Source organism: Chamaea fasciata, unplaced genomic scaffold (genome assembly GCF_029207755.1).
Source record: "Chamaea fasciata isolate MVZ Bird 193981 ecotype frontalis unplaced genomic scaffold, bChaFas1.0.hap1 SCAF_9, whole genome shotgun sequence".
NCBI lineage: Eukaryota > Metazoa > Chordata > Aves > Passeriformes > Sylviidae > Chamaea > Chamaea fasciata.
In genome coordinates, this window is record NW_027094094.1 from 23,913,211 (window position 1) to 23,931,172 (window position 17,962).

Genomic DNA, 17,962 nt, shown 5'->3' on the forward strand with positions numbered 1-17,962 from the left:
ATTAGTATTTCTTACCTGCAAGCTACAGTACATGTAGTAAACCACTGGATCAGTGGGTTCTGCTGTGGAACTGTCAATGTTTGTTCCAGCAGATCTGTCTGTATTGGAGTGTGCAAAGCCTCTGAGAGCACTGTAGCAGGGCTCTCAGCCCTGGCTCCCCAGCAGCACTCTTTTGTACACTTTTGCCTTTAATTTTGTGTTATCATCTCTTGCTGTTTTAAACTGCAGTGTCCTTTTACCTCCTTGCTCTCCCCAAAGATAACAAGCTGACAGAGCTGATTACACTAGGAACTGGGTGGAATGCGGGGAAACCAACCTTATAATACAAGCATGCAGCAGGGCAATTACCTGTGATCTGCAGATGCTGCTCTCGGTCTGAGGAAACCACTCATTTCAGCCAGCGGGCTGGAGGTGAGGGCTGCCAGTGCAAAAGGCAGTTCATGTGCTTAATGGTTAGTGCTGGCTGGTGACCAACTTGTCTGGGCTCGAGGGAGCTCTCTGCTTAGCTCTCTTATACAGTGTGTGACTTCTTTTATATTTTTATGTCTACCCTTGGAGAATAGGTCGTATCCCAGTGCTGTGTGTGTGCTCCCAGCTAGCCCGACCACCTTTGCTTTTGTAATCAGGGTGCAGATGTGCTTCATGATTGAACAACTTCTGCGCGCTGCCGCTCCTCCTCCCAGAGGAGTCCAGCAGGCTTGCTTATGCAAGCTGTCATGCTGTCTTTTTTTTTTTTTTTTTTTTTTTTCAAAAGCATGTGTGGGTTTGCTTTTGTGTGTATCCGGCTGGCTCTTGGTGCCTGCATATAATAGGCTCTGTATATAAAAACGTTCCCAAGCACACGGCTGCGGAAACAGCTTCCTTAAACGCGACAAAATTGCCAGCCTTTGCAGCTCAAGCCACCATAAATTACAAAAACCTGCTCCCACCTCCCTGAAGCCGTGCCTGCCGGGCGCTGTGTGCGCACACACACTCGCTTTCCCTCTCTCGCAGTCAAAGATGATAGAAAGTCTTCTGGGGATTACTGCACATTTGTAGAGCAACAATGGAAAGCAGCGCAGCACAAATATCTATTCTTCCTCACCCAGCATAACAAACGCTGCTTTGTCTCACATCTGGCCCTTTTTAATAGCTCAAAGCCAAGAGCAGTAGCTATTTACCAGCTTATGGTAAATAAAGCTTTATTAAAACAACTTCCTTTTTCAAGTGTTTAGTGATGAAAACAGCCTTTCGCCTGACATTTTATACTTTTTGTACCATATCTAGTAGAAGAAATAAATTAGTCGTAATAGATGGATATTAAACTTTTTCCAGCAGATGATCTTTGTGAGCATCTTTGAAAATTCTCGTACTGAAAAGCGGCCTTAGAGCCCTTTGAATGCTGTGAGCCATGTGCCGGAGTGCAGACGTGCGGAGCTGCATTGTGCCCGCGCTGTGCGGGCTGTCGGGGCAGTGCCGCGGGCGGACACCGCCTGGGGCTGCGGCGGAGGATCGATGCAATTACACGCAATTAGTAGCGTTAACCTGTGCGTGCACACGGAGGTGCGTTCTGATAGTTCGAGACACAACTTCGCTTCATACAGTGTGTTTAATGGCAAGGGACACGTCAAGTGGAATTAGATGGGTTCTGTCTCCGAGCCGCCGCATTTTACCACCAGGACAGGGCTCTGAGAGAAATTATGTTTCTTAAATCCATCACTGGAGGTGACAGGCTCCCGGGAGCTGCTGGGCTGGTTCGGACCCTGCTCCTCGGGGCTCGGTGCTTCAGGCGACGGAAGGCGGCTGTTCCCCCCCGGTCCCCCCGGGCTGTCCCGGTCCGCCCTGACCCCCCGGGCCCGCGGCGGGCGGTGGCGCGGCCCGGCGGCGCCCCCTGGCGGGCCGCGGCGGCACCTGCCCTGGCCCGGCCCCGGCCTCGGCCCCGCTCCGCCGCTGCCGCCCGCGCTCCCGCCTGGCTTGTTGCCTCATCAGAGTCACTTCGTAGATACAGATTGTCTGCCCTCTCGTAGGACCCTCGGCATGCTGGAGACTTGAAGGAAATTGCTAGGTTTTAGCTTACTGAATAAACAGCATTAACCAACCTGTGTGCTGTGGCGGCAGGGGGCAGGGATGTTTAGAGCTGCTGCGCTGAATCTCTGCTTAAGGAAGTGATCTTCATTTTCTCTTCTCACCTACTGTTAAAATTTCTTAACCGATTTTTATTTATGGCCTTCTTGCCTTGAGTGGTCCGAAGTGCCTCCAAATGAGATCTTGTCTGGTGCGGCCAGCGCGGGGTGGCTGGTCTCCTGTGGAAATGGAGACCTGGGGTAATGCTGCGCTGCTGGCCTCGAGCGCCGCTCACAGCAGCCTGCCCTGCCTCCTGGGAAGGGCTGCCTTTCCTCCTCTGCCCTCCGAGTGGATTTCTGGTGGAAAGACTATTTGCTAAAAACTTGGTTTCTGGAGGAATGCACCCTGTTGTGCAGCAGGGGGGTGGGTGGCAGTGCTTGGGGCTGCTGGGGCTGGGCAGCGGCTGATGTTTCTGGTGAGCTCCGCTCCAGCTCCTTCTCTGCCCCAGTGAGGGAAGGAAGCCTGTGGGAACAAGAGCAGAAGGCACCATGTGAAGCCTCTCCACGCTCAGGGGAAGGCTGGGCCTGTTTCAGAGACGATTCAGGTCTCCCTCGGCCTCAGGGGAGCAGGTTTCCCTGGTCCATTGGTCCCGCGGGGCAGAGCTCTCACTGTGGGTGGCAGTTCTGGCCATGAGGAGAGCTCACCCCAGAGCAGAACTCAATGCACACTCACTTTCAAAACGCTGGATGATTTTTGAAGCAGTGGTGAAGTGTTTGGTTTAATTCTCCTTTCCCCTCTCTAAGAGGCTGTTCAGGCTGCCTTAGGAACTTGTGGGAGCAACATTTTCCTGAATTGTTTTCTTAACTGTGTTACTTGGAAGTTCAGTTTCTGATATAGTAATTGCAGTCTCCTTAGCTGAACTTTCACCCAACACAGAGTGTAGCAGAAGCTCGTGAAATTCTCTTTTGTAGAGCCAGTAAAAAAATTTCATTCATTTTTCAGTGTGGAAGAGAGTTTTGTAATAATGGTTTACAAGATTTAAAGTATGTTTAGGGTTAAGAAAAAAAAAGCTAAGAGGTCGATACATCTGTTCCTTAAAGAAAAAGCATCCTCTATTTCTGAGACATCATAAATATGTAAATGAGGCCTCTTTAATTACTTATAGCCTAGGGCTATAAACTCTCAATGCTAGAGGGGAGGGAGGAAGGAAGAATAATTCACATAATTTTATTTTTTTTTTAAGAGGGGGAGACTGGGTCTTTGCCTCAGAAAAGAAAGAAGGGGGTTTTTATTGTTGAATTACCAGAAGGTGCTGGGAACACTTCTTTTTTTGTTTATCCTTTTGCATGGAGTTAGCATGTAAAGCAGTAGTGTACAACCTTTCTGGCTAATGTGTGCATCAAACAGAGGGGATTTGTTACAAAGTACCGGGAAAAATTCCCTTCTCTATCCTCGTCTGCCAGTACCCTTAATCCTGATCGCAATATCCCCTGCTGTCTCTTGAGCTGCTCGCAGGCCTGAATCTTAGCGTGCTGTCTAATGCAGGGACACCACAGGCCAGCCAGAAACCCTGCAAAGTCGTTTTCACTTGTGACCTGATAAGTGCACAGCACTTAACCGAATAGAAGTCTGTTCTTATTCAGCCCTGACGGCCTTTCTGTATCTTAAGTACTGTTATTTTCGACTAAGGTCATCTTGCTGCTACTTTTAAAATAGGATGAGATCGACAGAAAGGGCATTTTTTAAAATTTCAGGGCGTGGATGTGCATGTGGGGAGCGAGGCCTGAGTACAGCGATACCCATGTAGTAGGTATAGTTACTGGAAATTTAATTCTGCTGTTATTTTTCTTCCAGCCAAAATGGTCTGGTGTCAAAATGCTTATTCTGCCATGGTGAAATTTCTGATCTCTATGATAATTTTCACTTTCCATGTTTAATCTTTTAATTCTTGCTGAAGCCCATGAAAGAGTAATTTCCAGATAATAATGGTTTCCCACTAATAAGCTCTGCGTTTTTTATAGCAGAAATTACTTAGAGCCAGTATGCTCACTGAAAAAAATGACTCTATTTGATGCTCTTATGATGTGTCTGAGAGAAAGATAAAGATGAGTCTTGCGGTGGTGAGGCAGGGCATTTCAAATACAAAGCCTTGTATGTGATGAGGCTTCATGTGTGCAGTTTTGGCTGTTTGGTTCATGCAACAAATGTTTGCTGTCCAGGCGAGTTAGTGGGCTGAGGACCTTCTCTTGACCAGGAGAGAATAAATGAGATTGGGCTGTGAAAGTAGCACTGTTGGCAGGAACAGCTGGTGGGTGATGGTCCATCCATGCCGTGAGGGGGAAGAGGCAGACGCAGCCTGGCAGGGCAAAGCCTCAGCCATAGAGCTAATGGCGTGAGAACAAGTGGAATTGAGCATGGAAGTGAAAATTCTTCTAGCTGCTAGAGGAAGGGTGAGAGTTAGAGAGTGCTTTTCTATGAGATCCACTGGGTTTTAAAACCAGAACTATTTTGGAGACTGAATTTGATCAGATTGTTATGGAATTTGTGTGCCCTGTCTGTGTAGGAGAGTAGGGGATTGCACTCCCAGTCCTGCTTCCAAGAGCCTTGTCGGGTTCCAGCTCAGTTAGGTGAGTTACTTTTGTGTATTCTGCCCCTCTGCTTTTCCAGACGGGCTTTGAGAAGCTGTGCCATGTGGGAGAAATGGCAATTTGGACAAGTACTGTAAGGAGCTGTGGCTCAGGTAGCTGATAGCAACATTTGATTTTGTTTATGGTTAACTGTAAGGCAGCGAACTGGGGTGGTATTACATGTGTACACATGAAATTGTATAATTCAAAAATGCCATGACTTTCGTAAAAAAAAAAAGTGCCTCAGTTTGCACGTCTTCAGAATTTTCAACAGACACCTATGTTCTTGTATTTGTTTTTAGTATGCCCTTCTCCATCTGTGCTGATGTTCAATTAAAATGCAGATAATGTGTCCTAGCTTGTAAGATGGATCACTGCTGAAGTAGTGTCATGTCTAGGCTAGCTTATCTCGATAAATACCTCTGCTGTCCACTGAGAGATTAAACTTCATGACTACTGAGGTCTGTTTGGGGGTCCTACAGGCAGATAAGACTGTTTAACTGGCTTTTAATAAAATATATCAGTTTATATTTGCTAGAGGACCTTTGGATGGCATTTACTATTGAGAAGGTGGCAGTGGCATAATCAGAAGATAATACTTGCATGTGAAACTGGCTCTTTTGTTTCGTAAGTATTATAATTTATTGACAGGAATGCTTTATTGAACCCTCTTGTGTCTAGAGTGTGGAGGTGAGGAGCTTGAGCTGCTGTTCTAAGACCTCATTTAGTTGTTTAGCAGAAAAGATTTTTTTCCCCTGAGTCTAATCCAGCAGGGGCCACAGAAGAGCATTATCAGCTAGGTACAGAAATCTCCGGCGGTTTGGGTGCATGGGATGCACATGGATCTGTGGCCTGGGGTCTGTCTCATTGTGAGAGCTGTGTAATCAAGGCTCCCACCATGGGCAACACTCTTCCCCTCAAGGGGGTTGAGTATGGACAGTGCTGGAATTGTTTGACTGGAGAGATGTTGAGTCGTGTACTAGAGGTGGTAAACAGCTTCTCTAACCAGACAGCTATCTGAAAAATATGCTCTCTCTTACGTGTATGGAGAGAGTGGAGTTTTGTCACGAACAGTGTTCTGAATAACAAACCACTCAATGCCACTGAAGAGGTTCCTGAGTGACAGGTTTCTGTGCAAGACTGGCATCTTGCTTGTGCTACTATAAAGTTTGGTGTAAATGGGGCATTTGGGTATATATTTCTGTGCCCACTCATTGTTCATGAACTCCAAACACTACTCTGAGCCTCGATTTTTATTTCCTAGATATTTTTTTTTTTTAAGTTATAGCAAAGTTTAATTTGCCTTAAATTACACTGTCTGTTAAGAGATGGACCTAAAGACCGCAGGCCATGTTTTTCCAGAAGTAACAAGTAGTTTGTTCAGCCACAGATACCTGAATGAACACAATTTTTCTAGAAGGCAGGAGCTGTGAAGCCCTTGGCTCTAAAGATTAGGCCTATTCCATGTATGCTTGGTTGTGCGTCTGGATATTTGTCATTCTTAAAGTCTGGGCTAAGCTGTGGATCCCAGTCCTTCCTGCCCTGTCCTCTTGGCCATTTCAAGGGCTCATGAAATAGATCTGCTAGTTGGAGGAGAGTCTCAAATGTACCTGTTGCTTTTATTTTCCATCCAGAAATCCAGATTCTTCAGGACACACATTTTGTGCTATTTTTGGCCATGTAATACTCCGCTGTATCTGATTCATTTAATATTTATGGGAGGTATTTTCTCCTAGAGGAAGATTAGGAAGAATCCCCACGCTCTTGTCCTTGCAAAAGCCAGGTTGTCATTGTCACTGGGATTATTACTATTTTATCTCACAGTGTGCTCAGGGGTTTCTTGCAAGCAGCTCTGTTGAATTGTTCAGGTGGTGGAAGTGCAGGGACCATGTTCAGTGATCTTTATTGTCCTTTTTGTCTTGCAGATCGAGGGATTTTAATGGCTTTCAGGTAGAAGAGAGTGGAGACAATCAAAATGAATTCTATGGACAGGCACATACAGCAGACCAATGACCGGCTGCAGTGCATAAAACAGGTAAGCTGAAGGTGGAGGTCATTGCTGCAAAATGAGGGTTGGGTGTTGTGTGGCAGGTGTTGCATATTACAGGTACCTGTTGTTAATGAGTATCCTTGCCCTTCAGAGGGAAGGAATGAGACACTGTAATGTCATTGAAGAGACTATCTGCTGTGAGAGCTGGTGTATTAACCTCAAAAGCCAAACTTTCCCTTACACCTTTCTAAGAAATCTTCAGCCTGGAGACTCAACAAATGTGTCTCAGCTGGAAGCAGAGTGGTGCTTGTCCTGCCAGCTCAGCCCCGGAGGGTCACAGCGGGCGGCCGTCATTCTAGTGCTCTGAGCACAGTAATCCACACTTCCAACGGGCCAGTTTTGATCTTAATCCAGTAGCTGACCTGAGACCTGCACTGCCTGGAGACTCAGAACTCGGATGGTTGGCATGCCTCCAACTGCTCAGAGTGCTGCTTAATCAGTTTGCATGGAGATTGTAAAAACTTCTGTTTGCGAGGTAAAATTTTCAGAAGCATCTGTTTGTGAAGATGAAGGGCTCTTCACATGCCACTGCCTTTCAGTGAATTATGTCTCATTTACAGATTTCCCCACTGTAACTGTGCTTGCAAATGCTTTTATAACAGAATGAAACTACAATGGCAAGGATGCAGAGACCATCTTTCCCTGCTTTACCCTTCTCAGTGAACTTTGCTCTCTAGGATTGCAGGCAGTGTGTATTTTCCCCTCATGTATGTTCTTATCCACATGCAACAATCCTAACAGAGTTTTCATAGCAGTGGTCCTTTTAGAGGAAGTGAGCAAGGGGAATGATGATATGTTGATATTTCCTGTGTTTATCTCTAAATCAATGCATGCATGCTGCAAACAGGTGTATAAATGCAAGTTGCACACCGATGTTTTGAAGATCCCAACTGGATCCAGAAGATGAGCTCCAAAGTTCATCTCTTCAGACTGGTTGAAATTTTCTGAATTGGAAACAGAAACTCATTACTCCATGAAATAATGTTCCCACATAATTTTTCGCTATTGTCTGAGCAGTTTTCTTTGTCAGATCAGGTCACAGCAGAGCCCTGCTGCTTTAGTTTTTGAATTTGTACAAGCTAAGTTAAAAACTTGCCTGCCTACTTGTGCCCTAGGACATATGCATATTGCTTCTTGAGGCAGCACAACATTTCTCTGTTGATAGATTTGTGTTGTAGACACAGGCACTCTAAATCAAAGGAACTGATAGAAGATAAGCATGGGGCTAGTACTGGATGAGTTGCTCTGGATTTTTAAATTTATTTCCTTAGCTACAATTTCCTCAAGAGAAGCAGCGAAGGGGAAGTGCTGATCTCTCTCAGGTGAGCAGCAATAGGACATGGGAAAATGCAATGAGGTTGTGTCAGGAGAAGTTCAGACTGGGCATTAGGAAAAGGCTCTTCACTGAGAGGGTGGTCAGTCACTGGAACAGGCTACCTATGGAAGTGGTCACAACACTAAGCCTGTCAGAGTTCAAGGAACATCCAGATGACGCTCTTAGTCATATGATTTAATTTTAGAGAGTGCTGTGAGGAGCAGAAAGTTGGACTTATTAATACTTAGAGGTCCTTTCCAACTTGATTGGAACCTTCTTTGATTCTATAAAAACGTATTTCTCTTCTCTTAGCTTCATCAGTCTCCATCATTACGTTATTATAGCTTTGCCTAGATATTAGTGGAAGTTCGTATTTTCTAGAATGTGTTGAAATGCAGGAATGTGTGGGTTTTTGCAGGTCTGACCATGCTTTGGGTCATACAGAAAGAATTACAGCTCACACTTAAACCATATGATTTTTCTTTCCATATTTCCTTTATGAGAGAGGGTTTCAGAATGAATCAAACAAAGCTAGTTCATAGGTCAAGGAACAGAAATAAGAATCTTTTCCTGCAGAATTGCTGGTTGTAATCCAGCCTCACTCTGTGGTGTCTCTCTCTTTCATCATCTGCAGTGAAAGTTAATGCATCTAATGGTCCTTCAGAGGCCTGAGGAAAATATGAATTTGAGGATTTCATCCCAGTTTCTTATGAGCAACTATCTGGTTCAGAAAAAATATGCCCTTGACTGGTACAAATTGGTGTCCTTTCTGGCCATCCTAGCCGTAGGATGAAGAATGGAGGTTAAATTGCAGAACAATTTAACCTTCTAGCTGTAAGAACAGACCTTTACATCAAGTGGAGACAAATGGAGGATGTTGCTGAGCTCCTTTTTCTAGAGCTGTCGGTTTCTGTACATAATTTATATTATTTTAATTAGATAAGAGAATATCAAATTACACTTCTTAAAGTTTTAAAGAGGTAATTTTGCCTATGTAATGGGTACTCTGTCAGTTAAACCACTAATTTCATTTATGCGTAGTGCTGTTTTGCATATGCAACTTGGATATTTCTTCGGTGATGAAGGCCAGGGGGAAGGGAGGAAGGTCAGGCTGCCCAGAATTTGCATAGCTTCCTCTGTTTTCTCTGATCCTGGAACAAAGCTTGGGGTTTTCTGGTTTTCATGCTTGTGTCAGAGCTCAAAGGATGCCTGAAAAGGAGCTATCCTCCTTAGGAATGCTTGTGAATTCATGGTTCCCCCATTCTGCTTAGGCCCAAAAAAAAGAAGAGAGGGAAACTCTTGTTTTCAGCTTGTGACAAACTGTAGCTAACTGAGACAGTGGCTGAACACCAAAAATATGTCTCAGAAAGCTTCTTTCTTTTTTGTGCGAGTGACAGTACCTGTAATTTTGTTTGAGAATAATGACTGTGGGGTTTTTTTTCTAAATTGTTTTGTTAAAGCAAGTAGCATCAAAACTGCTGTTTGCTTTTTCATAGTTCCAAAATCTTGTGCTGTTGTCTTTGCCATGGTGGAGAAAGAGACAGAAACTAACTGCCTTTTTGGAACAAACTCAGCTCTTTGTCACAGAGTCATAAATTTCCAACTTGAAGACATTTACCTTGTTCTTTGAGACAGGTCATTAGCTGGCTAATACAAGAAAGAGTAATTTCAGTTCACCCATTGAGTACTGGACCTCACACTGCTCTGTGCATGTTGAGTTTGGGAGCAAAGCACTACCTTGCATGGCCATGTAAGTGTATCTTCACCTATTCTGGGGATTAACTGCAGGGTCAGACAAAAATGTGTCTGCCTTTTCTTCCTGGTCTCGTCTGTAATCCTCTTTTCCCAGACTGTGAGCAAACAGTGCTGCTGTTCTCCTGAACACACACGTGCTTTTGGGGTGGTTAACACAGCAGTGGTGTGGAAGGTGCACTGCAACAGGGGGAGGAAAACCATCCTTCCTTGGCGCCCAGCATCTGCAAGTTTTATAACCCTGCTGGCAGGCAGTGACTCCTGCAGCCAGACTGAGAGCTGTCTGCCGCCCTCCTTGCCCCTCACTCCAGCCCCTGAGAAATGCTATAAATGGTAATCCATGTGCCTCTTTAACTAGATCAGGTTTCAGCACAGGGTCAGGACAGGCTTCTTTTTTCCCAGCTCTGTGACTTGTGAGACACCCACAATATCCTTGCTGACTTCTGTTCCAGGATCAAGGTTGTGTTTTACCTTCATCTTTTTTAGTGCTTTAAAGCTACAACCCAAAACTTGTATATGATCGGCTAGTTAGGAAATGAAGTGTGTGTTAAGAAGCGTTTCAGAATAGATGAAAGGGCAAACTGAAGAGGTGGCTGTGTATTTATGCTTAAAAAAAAAAACCCCAGACTTCTGTGGAAGGTTGGAACAGCTTGTGTGGTCTCTTTGTAGCTGATTCCCTTAGTCTTTGTAAGTGTGTGTGTGCTTTAAAATCAAACATAGCTTTTTTGATGTACGGTGGAAAAAGCCAAAGTAACAGGCTTTCCTTAACACATTCAATTAGTTTGTCATGACGCAGTAGGCTCTTCAGGGTATGCTGGAGGAAGCTGGATGTTCAGGGTGCAGGCTTTTTCCTGTAAGTCTTTGTCCATACAAACAAAACCACAAAATTACTTCTGTGCAGAGCAAAGGTCTGATAGCCCCTGAGAATTCCCTGCCATATTTGAGGCTGCAGTAATAATCTGTTTATCTGCTGGGGACTCGTGGCTCGGGTGGCTCTGTCACAATGTCCACCATGAAGCTGCGGGGCAGCGGAGGCTGGCTCAGAAGGGCACAGAGCTGAATTTTGGAGCTTTCTTGCTGCCTGCTGCCCAGGCACAGCCTCCTAAAGGAGCCAACTTGGCTCCTGCTGCATAAAAAATCCCAGTAAAGCGTTGACTGGGTTTCTTAAAGCATTCTTCATAGCAGTCCAGAGATGTGGCTTTAACCAGACACTGCCCATTGCTTTTGTTAGGTGATACAAGCAAATGCCAGGGAAAATCAGTGGGTTGGGTAACATCTCTCTACTCTTACTCTAATGGGTTTACTTGAAAAACTTTGAGCTGTTATAAATCTAGGGACTTCTACCTTTTGTGTCTCTGTTGTCAGTCAGTTTGGTAAGGCTTCTGTAGGTTTCTTCTGAAATTCTTGCAAAGAAGTAGATGGAAAAAAATCTTTCTATATTTAAATTATGAGGAAGCTGCCCCTTTCAGAAAGGGTGTGTGATATCTTCCCACTGTGCTGAGTAAAGTTGTTAGGCTCTGTACTAAAGCTGTTCTGAAATGTTAGTAACAGGTTAAGCTGAAGTGTGAAAAGGCTCTCTGGTATCAAAAGTATTAGAACATGATGGGAACAGAGAAGGTTGTTTCTGCTGCTTGTGTCATGCTACATCAGGTCACATTGAGCAGTATCATCAAATGGTGCTGGATCACCACATAACTGGAGACACACGTCACACAGCTGATTTCTAGAAACTGATTAGCATTTCTCCCCTCTTTCCTTCCAGAAGGCTTGCTGAATTGCTGCCTAGCAATGCTTTTTAGTGCCTACCCAGCCATTCAGAGAGATATGCTAAAAGTTGTAATTGCTGTGTGTTTGTGTTGATATTTTCTTGCTCAAATTGGAAACAAGCAAGCCCATTTCTTTCATCATTCAGCAGCTAGGTTTTTGGTAGCTTGCAATTCAGGGGAAAATAGAATTCTTTGTATATTTACATAACTGTTTTTAAGTGCTGAAGTGTTTGAACTAATTCCTCTGCTCTTCAGTGTTATTGTTGCAGACTCATGTAAATGCTAAGCAGTCCTAAACATGTCATTTTTAGTATATTTTGGACTGGTTACTAAGGACTGGTATGAAATTACAGCTGAAAAGATTTTAATAAAAGGAAAAATGCTTCCCATACATTATTTTTCATTTGCATGTGCTTACAAAACTGTCCACAGTAGTTTCATGAAAATTTCATTCTTGAAGAACTTTGAAAATTAGAAGTATTCTTACAAAGAGTGGATTTATTTAGAATATACTTTTTTTGGTATTCTATGTAAGTGTTACAGGGGGTTTAGCAGCTAAATGTGAAATAATAAGGCTAAAGGGGAAAAATACCTTTTCCTTAAAAAGACATTTGATGGGCCTCAAGTGTTACAGTTTATTGGTTGAATGGTTCATCAATGTTGTGTTCGTAGCTACATTTTTTTCATATCTTTTTTTTCTGAGGTCTATAGCCACAAGTTCTTTGTCTGCTTTTGTGCTCAGTCTGTTGAAATATTCCTCTGCAAGACTTAAGTATGTTTAGGAAAAACTGACAGCAGACCAGCTTTCCTGGCTGCTCTAGTCCATTTAGAGACTTGTCAGTCAGCATTCCTGCTCTGTTAGATCCTGCATCCTGGTAGGGAAGCTGCAAGGGAAAAGAGCAAAGAGGCAATTTGCTAGAAGCACTTCTGGTGGGAAGGGAAGAGAGCACCTTGTTGTGTGCGGTATTTGGCTGGTTTGTTTCTCTGACAAAATTCCAGTGGGTGGAATATAACCCGTCATGTTGAGAGGTGGATTGGTAAAGTTGTGACAGCTTCACTTTGCCCATTCCCAGTTCTGCTGCTTTACTGCGGCATCTGTCCTTGAGGGCTGGGGCGTTATTGCTCTTAATATTAGTCGTATTAGTATCCTTAGTATTTCCATTTCAAAATGGAAGATGCGCATTTTCAACTCACACAGAAAACCTCCAGTATCCATAAGATTTAGTATAATTTTATTCTTTTCTGTGCAACAAATTAATCTGGCCTGTTGTTTAAAATTGTCTTTCAGTAAATAAGCACAAAGAAATATTTGAAAATTCTGGAAATCTCTAAGTTGAGTCCATGATATCACGTTGGTGTCAGAGGAGCATAGGAAGCTTTTTGTCAGCAGCTGGGTCAGACTCCACAGTGAAAATGTGATACAGCTAGTGACATCTCTTGACTTCTGTCCTGCCGTTTCTGGATCTTTCCTCTTACATATGCACTTGCTACTCGAGTTTGCTATTGTGTGGAACTGCAAATCCATAGAGATATGGCTTAGAGTTTGCACACAATGACTATGCACTATTTTTACCATTTGTGAAAGTAGGTGTTTACAAAAGAGTTGTAGTGGCAAAAGTACTGTTAATACCAAGAGCCTTCAGCTGTGCAGACCTCTGCTGTCATCTCCTGAAGGAAAAGTCTCTTCACTTGTGGTGTTCACTCCTTCTTGCCTCTGTGCAGTAGCACACTGTACATGGGCAGGTCACACAGCAGGTGCTGTGGGCAGTTTTGTAATTGAAAAACCGTCTGGGGAAGCATTTTTCCTTTTGATTTGCAAATATCTCAGTAATGCCTTGCTGGTTGGTAGGACCTGTGAGAATAGGTCATGTGAGTTTTACATCTTCCACAGTGGTATCAGTTTGTGTAGTCATCATTTTAAATAATCACCTTGAGATTTTATCTCTGCATAGATTAAGAGATTAAAATAATAAAGATTAAAACAGTTGATTAAAAGTGCTATAAAAAGCTCAATAAGTAAGTAAATTACTCAAATGAGTCAAAAAAATTAATTGCAGAACAAAGTATGTCCAACAAATGTGCTGCTGTTCAATAGGATATACTGAAGACTATTGGTTATTTTTCAAAATCAGTGAATTTAGTCTCCTGAAATTTAGAAAATTAATAAATGTTTCTATTTTAATTAAATTTTTAAAGTTGATTCAGTACAAATATCAGAGGAATTGGTGGGGTTTTTTTTTCCCTTTGCTATCAACTCACTTTATACTCTTAGGTGGTGTTACTTCTTTTTAAAGAATGCATTATTGACAATAATCTTCCAGTAAAGGGTTGATGTAATACGTCTTTAATGTCCTTAAACACCTTGATAAGGTAAGAACTGCATAAAAGAAAACAATTGAACCAAACTTTTCATAATGCTGTGATATGTAGCTCAAATTATGAAATGGTTCACAACACGGAAATATTTATGTAGACACCCCATTTGACCTCATTCCTTCACTTAATCTTCTACTCAAACACATTATGAAAATAGATTTTTTTTTTTTTGTCAGGACAGCAGGTAAGTAAGTCTAGAACAAATAAGCTTATTTTTATCAATAAAATCCATTACCAAATTAGGTAAATATTATTGTAATAATGAAACATTATTCTAATAGTGAAGTGCTACTCTAACAGAAAGAGTATGGCCACTGCTTTGAGAAAATTAACTCCTTGATATGTTGAGATATTTAAACTAGTGACTGAAAATCATGAGGGCATTCAAGAAGAAAGCTCCTGTATCATTGCAATGCCTCTTGGAATGGTAAGGCTGAAGAAGCCTCAGCATTGTTGCTGAAGTCACACAGAGAGAGGTCTCATGCTAGCATGGTATAATAGGGAGATGCTAATGGGAAATTGGTTGTTTCACTTGCCAGGAAGAGCAAGTGAACTGATTGGGCAAACTGATTTCATAATTCTCTTGAACTGTAACTGCAAACTTAGAGAGACTGGAGCCTTGCATGACTGAGCCTTGGAGAAAGAGCAGGCAGTTGTACCTTTGTCTTTTGACTTTTATCCCATAAAATCCTTTTGTGACCGCTTAAGGAAAAATAATTCTGACCCTTCTGATTATGTGGAGTCTTTGTAAATCATACTGCTCCCACTGCTCTCAGCTGACATAATAGCAGTGCAGGTGCTGGGGGTAAGGAAGGTACAAAAACTGCACCAGCAACCAAGAGATGAACATAAAGACACTGCCATTAGTCTGCTCCATTTCCATCTTCAGTCAGGCCTGATCACAGCCCTCAGACCCCCTAGTCACAGTTTCCTCCTGGGCAGGGGAGGGTGGGGTGGAACAGCAAGGTATGACTAAGGAAGTTTAATTTGCTGCATCTTCCCTTACTTAACATAAAGTTTTATGAAAGTGTATCATGAATATACTGCAGTTCTTTAGATTGCAAAGAGTGGAGCAGGAAGACAATGTTGCAGTTCTGATCAGCAGAGTTTAAGGAATGATTCTTGTGCTAGCTCTTCTGGCTTCTATATATAGTTCTTGAGGATCAGATGTTAAATCCATCTTACACTTTTGTACAACTAATGGACAAACCAAGGTTGCAATATCTTTCCTTTGCTCCAGCACATGCTTATAGGTGTGCCGTCGTCCTCACAGAAGTCATGGTATAGGAGACCCAGGCAGCAGAACAAGGCTGCTCAATTATCAGGCATTCACCTTTTATCAAATCAGTACTGAATTATACACAGACTTTATATTGAAAGTGTATGAGAGAAGCATGTATGAAAATCTGCATTAGTATAGATTTTGTTCCCTTACAGTTCGTAACAGAACAACTTGAGGGTTTTTTCAGTTCAGTGATGCTCATATTTTTGATTTGTTCTTTTTCTCGTTTGTTTAGCATGTGATCTTGCCCAGTATTTTCTTGATGTTAAAACACCTGATAAAGAGGTACTAGTCATTGCTCAGTATTTGTTTTCTTTTGAAAAAGAAGCTGCAGTGGAAAAAGGAGGAAAAGGTGACTTGATTTGCTGTTTTTCATGAATAGGAATGGCTAACATGGTCTTAATCTCTCTCTTAGTATATCTAGTGCCTCTCAAAATGTGAGCCTAATAAAATATTTATAAAGCCTTCGATGGAATGAGCCATGTAAGTGCAAGATAATTCTATTAATTAGGGATCTCTCAATCTCACAAACACTAAATTGGGGGCGGGGGGGTGTGGGAGGATTATCTGAATACAAAGTGCACAGCTTGAGCCTTTTAATTTTTTACTAAATAAAACAATCTTTGATATTGAAAGGGACTGTAGAGAATTGAACTATCCATACCCATATCCAGATAAACAAAAGTCACACTCCCAGAAGACAGGAAAGAGCTCAATATTCCCCTCTATGCTCATGAAGAAGACCATTTGTTTTGAATATTGATTGCAGATGAGTTTTTAATATACTGAGTATGGCTGCTTGTGGATAGGGCAAGGTCTGCATAATCACAGTTGACTGTAAAAAAAAAAAATGGAGAAACCCCCTATTTCAGGTGATGCCATTTTCTATGTTTAAAGTGTATTCTTGGGAAGTGTTGTCCAGTATTTCTGTACCTGAGCTTTCTGGCAGCCAGTGGTGGATGGGGATCTGAAGTAGAGGCCTTTGCACAGGAGAGGATACAGGCTCATGGTTGGGCTCGCTCAGAGAGCTTGCTCAGGGTTTAGAGTAGTAAAGGCTCTATTAACGTATTAAAGCGAATGGCTCTTGCTGATTTGCAGGTCTTATGGCACTGAGTGAGTTATCAATTTTAGGTCTAGTAGCAGTGTACCTGTGCACTGAGTAACACACAGAGACCAGCTTTGTTTCCCCTTGGTTGTGCTCTGTCAAGGGTGTCTGACCAGGAATCCCATTTACATTCTTAAGATAGGTGATTAGTTTCCATTTGGGAGCTGAACGCCCTTTGCCCCACATGCAGGAGCACGGTAATTCTGCTCCCAGGTTGTTGAAGTTGAAGGGCATGTAATATCTGTCAGTTCCCTCTGCCCTTTCTCTGTCCAGGTCCCATTCTTCCCTACTCCCCTCTTTGCCCCCCTTCAGCACAATAGTGCATTTTCATTGCACATGACTGCAGACATATCTGGATGAGCATTAAGATGGACAAAAAAAAAATCTGAACTGCCTGGCAGAATCTGCCGAAGCACTTGGCCACCAAAACCCATCTCAGGGGTCAGAGTGAGATACACACCAGAGTTAGAAAAGCCCTGTAGGCATGGAGAAGTGAGTCAGCTCCTTCACCAGCCATTACCTATCAGTTTAGCTCCAAAGGAATTACGGTTTCTGCATTTATAGTTTTGAGTATACTTACTTTCATATATAAATTTTGATAGCTGCCTTTCAGTTTTTGTTATTAAATTCATGGATTTTACAACCATATGAGAATTTAAACTTCCTATTGTTGTCAAGAAGGGCTTGAAAACTTGCATGCTTGCAGCTGAAAATAGCAAGCAGGTCATGTTAACCTCAGAGTTGTACACAGGTGTTTCAAATGCCACCACCTGCACACAAAATTTATGTCATGCAGAGTATCTGGCTCATCATTTGGAAGAGATGGGCTTTGTACGGAGTTTTATATACCTTGAAATTCTAGACCCGTTGGAAAGTTTTGAGAGCATGCAGATGAACCTGTTTAAACTTGGCTGAAGTCTCAGGATTACCGCAAGAGTAAATACAGGATCAGAACAGTAAAAAAATGTTGTTTCCTTTTAGCACCTCTCTTTGTCTGCATTGTGTTTTATGGAGAATAATGAGGAATATTAATAACAAAATATTTATCTGGCTTGAAGTAATTGAAAGATACAGGGTTTGTTTTTTTTAAAAGAGGGTGTTATGAAGCAGGAGGAATATTTATGCTGTGAACTTAACTGTGTCATCCTCTTACATTGATGATACAGCTCCACCTTTGGGAGAAGTTTCGCGATGCGTTTAATCCAAAGCTGCTGCTGAGAGCAGAGTCCTGGTACCTTCCCAGCCTTATCTTTTGTTCACTGCCACTTTCTTTGAGTCAGGTCTAATGATTTGTGGTCACATAAGGGATCTCACTGTGAGCAATGACTGAAAGTCAGCATTTGGGAGGTTAGATTACAAAGTCAGCATTTGGGAGGTCAGAACAGCAAGTGTGGTCTGAGACACTGACAGTGCTGGAAGTACATGTTTGGGCAAGGAAGCTGACAGAGACAACCTGCTGTAAGACTAAGCATTACCAACAAAAAGTATCTTAAGATTTAGGTCAGCTTCAGACTAGTGTTGGTGTGCAAAAATGATGTACTATAACACGTTCCCATTCCCATGGGCTCCTGAAGGGCCTCCCCTGGGGTGGCTCACACTGCTGCTGTCTCCCCTGCTACTGCTAAGGTTCAAGGACCTGCCCTCCT

General features: G+C 42.7%; 1 protein-coding gene across 9 annotated transcripts in view; it reads left to right on the plus strand.

Annotated features, from left to right (window-relative positions):
- ZMIZ1 (zinc finger MIZ-type containing 1) overlaps window positions 1-17,962 on the plus strand; it is a 339,063-nt gene that overhangs the window by 175,223 nt on the left and 145,878 nt on the right. For all 9 annotated transcript variants that reach the window (XR_010722301.1, XM_066191513.1, XM_066191512.1 and 6 more), the window contains one exon: window positions 6,596-6,705. Coding sequence is in view for 8 of the 9 variants with exons in the window: in XM_066191513.1 (XP_066047610.1) it covers window positions 6,646-6,705 (60 nt within the window). In the remaining variant the exon portion in view is untranslated. The remainder of the gene's footprint in view (window positions 1-6,595; window positions 6,706-17,962) is intronic.